Here is a 4,708-nt window from a genome sequence, read left to right as displayed (position 1 = left end):
AGACCATCCCAATTCTCTCACAGTTTCCTTGCCTTAAAGCTTATGCTCTGAAGATCCTGCTAGAACACGGACACTGCTTTCCCCACATTCCTTGCATTTGCCATTTCCTTTGGCAACACTTGTGAGGAAAAAGTTCATGTACTCTTTGAGCTACACGTCATGTTTTGATTGTGAGCGATAAATTGCTGAACACACAAAAGGAGCATTAAAACCCAACATGTGAAAGGAGATAAGTAGGTCTATTTTACGCTGACTCCTCTCCTGTGGGGTGCAATTTAAGGAGTCAGGCCCTCCCAGGCCATGTCACACTCCGCCCTTCAACTACAATAGCACGGTTTGGTGTTTGCTCTTTACCACAGCAAACACCAGCCTTTTTGTAAATCCTGTTGAACACACTACCTCTTACAAAGGTCCATCCATGGTTACACACGTGTTCCCAGGTTACGTGCCAGGAGATGGCAGCCAAGCACATTAGGACATTAATATGGATAAAATTGCACTGTTGAAACAAGAATGTCTTGAACGGCTGCAAAGCATTTAGGCAACACTCATTTCAGGCTGGCTTACCTTAATGCCCGCATCTGAGCTGCGATAAGCCCGGTTAACACCATCCTGCACCCTCCAAAAGCAGGTCCAAACGGTCTAACCAACATCCACCGAGAAGCACATCTGTTCCATATTGTACCTTGCTCATGTAAACCTGGCACAGGCTTCACCTGCAGCCCGCTGCCCTCACAGGCACCGCAGCCCAGGGGAGATACAACGTAAAGGAGGACGATGCACCGAGCTATCTCCGAATTGGATGTGCTGAACCTTCCTTGACTGAGCACAGTTCCTGACAAAGGCATGTTCTCATCTCAGTCCTTGGAAAAATTGGCTTTCCAACAGCATTTATTCCCCAAATAAGTAATTTAGTGTTTTGTTTACTTTCAGAAGTGCAGTAAAAAAAAAATCAAACAAACAAATCCACACAGAGAAGCAGCTTATCAGGTACTTGGAACTGGTAATTGCTGGGTCAATAGTTCTCACCTGGTAAAATAACAGAGGTGGCATCTTCATGAACTTCCATCCCTCCTTCTCTCTCATCTGTTCGGTTTTCAGATACTCGCTCCACATCTTCACTCAGCTGTGTAGTTAAAACAGTGGTTCAATTTCCAAACATGCTCTCAACTTGCAATTGCTGGAACTTCTATGGTACAAATAAAAGAGGCTCCAACTAACCAAACACACAAAAACATGCCCCCAGTCCAAGAGCACCCAACGCACATCCCACTTGTTCACAAGACAAGAGCCACGTTTACGCAAACCTACAGCTAAAAATTAACTGACTTGCATGCTGCAAAAAGAAAATACAGCACATTAAATTTAACCTACTTCTACCCTGCTGCTTCGACAACACCACCACCTTTTCTTTCAAGATCAAAGTAATTGTTTCCTCGGCAGCTTCAGGTCACTTTAAACCCCCTATTAGGAAGATGCCCTCTGCAATCAGCGTGACACTCAGGAAGGTATGTGGAGGCATCAGCAATCCACAGCACATAGGGCAAACAGAGCATTAGCATTTCTTAATAAAGAGGCGCCAAAAAAAGTGAGCTGCATTTTGACAGGTATTAGGGCAAGTAATTTGACTGCAATCTCAGCCCACAGGCAGGTGGGTCATTCCAAGACACCAGTCAAACATCCCTACATTCCTGGTACTTGTTTGACCTCACGGTACATGTTATTATATATTAAACATTATGCAACTAATTCCTCTTCCAGTGTTCCTAAAACAGCAACAGAGACCAGACGTTTTCTTGTTTTGCTATTCAGAGCTCTGGACCCAAGCTGCCGAGACACTTCCATCAAAGCCAGAGGCTTGTCCCGTCAGACAGGCATCGCATGAGATGGGAAAGCATTAGACTGTGTATGTATATATAAAGTAACTCCTGTATGTTTTCCAAATTCCTTTCATGGCACGGACTGACAGACCAATCGCAGCAAGGCAAAGCAGAGCGTAAACTTGCAGCACACCGTGTGTTGCACGGGAACTCTCCAAGCTAAACACTCAGTGTCACCCACCTAACCATGCAGGGAAGATTAGCTTTGTTCCTACTTGAAGGCAAACGGGGGCACAGTTAATGCAGCAGCTGTGCTGAACGTAATGGAACTTTACACCCCAGCTTACTCAACAGCTACCTGCATGTAGCCATAAGGAAGTGCTTTTATTTCACCCCAATGCTTTTAATTCAGTATTGAAATCATCATTATACCATTAACAGATCATCATTTGCATTTATTAGGAAAGAGTCCACTCATTTTACGTCTTCCAAGTCTGATGTAAAGTCTCCATCACCTCCTGCTGTATTTCCACCATGCAAAGCAGGTTGAAAGCAGCTACCCAGTTGTTTTTGTATGCTTTGTACATAAATAAAGCATGATGTCCCGTGCTGTGAGGCAGGGAGTGAGCAGGTAACTAATAGACTAAACCCAGCTCATTTGCAGGAGACTTAACAGGGTCCAATCAAAGATACTTTTAAAAATTATCTTCATAAAATAAGGGAAAATTAACACTCTGCAGTTTTAGTAGAAACACACCAGTTGTTTGTTTACCTGCCCCTAAATAAGCTATTCTGACACAAGAAGAGTATTCACTGAACCTCTTGCCTCAGTTGAGCTACATCAGCCAAGAAGCCAACTCGAATTACATTCATGCAATATACATTTGTATATTCTTATACCAGAGCTGATCCAAAAGGACTAACGTAAGTTACAAGTCACTGCAGCTTCTCAGGGTCTCCCACCCCGCTCTGGTTCAGCCATGATTCCCCAGGTATGGGCACCTCACTGGCTGATGTTACGTAGAGGGTAAGCAAATTCTACTCCTGACAGCAAGGAGTTTCCAACTCAAGTTTAAGCCAGAACACAACACACAACATTTCTGATCCTCTCAAGAGGACACAGAATAACTCTTCAACACGTGGGAGAAGAGAAGAAAAACTCAGAAAATTTAATCTTTCAGCATTCCTTAGAAACAAAACCAAAAAAACACCTAACAATGTGCAGTTATGTTTTCTTATCTCTGCTCACAAGGCGGATGTGGGTTCATAAGGTTTTCACACATAAACCCAGTGAAGGACAGTCAGTGAAAAGCAGGAGTGCGAACACTGCCTTGGGGTGGAGCGAGCAGACTGAGCTGATGTGCCAGACCCCCTAAAACAACCTCATTTCACTGCAAATCCTGAACACCGACTTGACAAGAGGTGAAGTTGCAGAAACCCGCTGAGGCCACCAAGATCCCAGCACTGTGTTCCCAGTGTACAGCACACTGACTCTGTGAGGCATGGCAGTGCAGAACTACAATCCCAACAACTCCACACACTTGAGCTACAGCCTCCTGACAGCTGGGAAGCCAGCACAGCATTAGCACATGGCAGATGATTCTGGTTTCTTCACCCTTGACAGAATCCCCAAATCAGGGCAAATGACAACAGCGAAGCTGATGCACGCCAGCAGCGTTCACCCTCACAGGCTAGTTCTTCCTCTGTCTTATTTTTGATAAGGAGGTGAAGTGCAGTGCTAATGCAGAAGGATTGCAAACTTGCAGGTCAGTTAGGCTTGCAACAGGATGCAGAGATAGGATATCGAGAGCAGGAAGGGCATGAAACAGACCTTCACTCAGCATTCCTCTGGGCCCGGCACCTACAGCTGAGTGAGAAACAACTGCAGCAGCCAGCAGTTCCTTTTCACAGAAAAACACTGGACAAACGGAAGCTCAAAGGCAATTCCAGACATCTGAGCATCCCTGCTAGGAGCGGGAGCAGCACAGACTGCCCCAGGTGCCGGAGAAGGGAAGGAAACAGTTCTGCTGCAGCTACACACCATTCAGACTTGTGCCACAGACTTTGGGACAATCCCAGACATACACAGCAGCAGCGTCACTGGTGGCTCACACACAAAGCAGAAATGTAACGTACACCCTTCAGGCATCAATGCATCTTCATTAACTCTCTCAAGCACCTCCACTACACACAAGCTCTTACACGAGTTAATTTCATCCTGATAATCATGGGATAAAACCTTCCTACTAGATAAAACCTCCTAAATAAAAGGAGGACTTGTCCATGCAGATCTCTTGCTGTTCAACTGATTCATCCACCACCTTCCAACGCCTGTCAGGAAAACCAGAAGCTGAAACTGGTCAAACAGTACTAAACTAAACCAGAACATATTAAAACAGACCCCCAAACTACCCGCTACGTGCAGAAATCTGCATTTCTGCAAACATCTGCATTTCTTTCACCTGCAAGATGCAAACAGAAGTGCCCTGCTACAAGTCTCTACCGCTGCTGAACTTGGCACAAACAGCGTGTGTCTCCGGCAGGAGAGAGAGATAGGGACGAGCAGGGGATTGCGGTCGCTGGAGCCTGTACATTGATATGCAAACCAGGCGCTGCCTCGGGCTCTTGGCAGGATGATAAGGCGGCCTTCAGGGAGAGCTCTGGCACCGAAGGCGCTTCTCACGCCCGTCAGACCATCTCCTTGTCAGGAAAGCTCCAGTTGCGGAGCTCAGCGACCAGCTGCGCCTATCTCCTGCACTGACAAGAACTGCTCGGGAATGGTATAACCACGTTGAAAGGTAAAGCACGACATCGAGCGCACCCAAAACACCCGCTTCCTTCTGGCGAGTGCAGCCGCCGCCCGGCAGCCCGGTCACCCCAGCAGCAAG

At 46.3% G+C, this 4,708-nt stretch overlaps 1 protein-coding gene across 1 annotated transcript in view; it reads right to left on the bottom strand.

Moving 5' to 3' along the window:
* The window catches only part of TMEM206 (transmembrane protein 206), a 14,206-nt gene extending 13,080 nt beyond the window's left edge, over positions 1-1,126 (bottom strand). Inside the window, exon 1 of the mRNA XM_010142735.1 lies at positions 1,030-1,126. Coding sequence (XP_010141037.1) covers positions 1,030-1,069 — 40 coding nt within the window. The 5' untranslated portion in view covers positions 1,070-1,126. The remainder of the gene's footprint in view (positions 1-1,029) is intronic.
* Positions 1,127-4,708: the final 3,582 nt, after the last annotated feature.

The sequence above is a fragment of the Buceros rhinoceros genome, unplaced genomic scaffold, assembly GCF_000710305.1.
Source record: "Buceros rhinoceros silvestris isolate BGI_N320 unplaced genomic scaffold, ASM71030v1 scaffold6259, whole genome shotgun sequence".
Lineage (NCBI taxonomy): Eukaryota > Metazoa > Chordata > Aves > Bucerotiformes > Bucerotidae > Buceros > Buceros rhinoceros.
The sequence above is the reverse complement of the archived record's forward strand: the minus strand, read 5'-3'. Positions and strand labels throughout refer to the sequence as shown.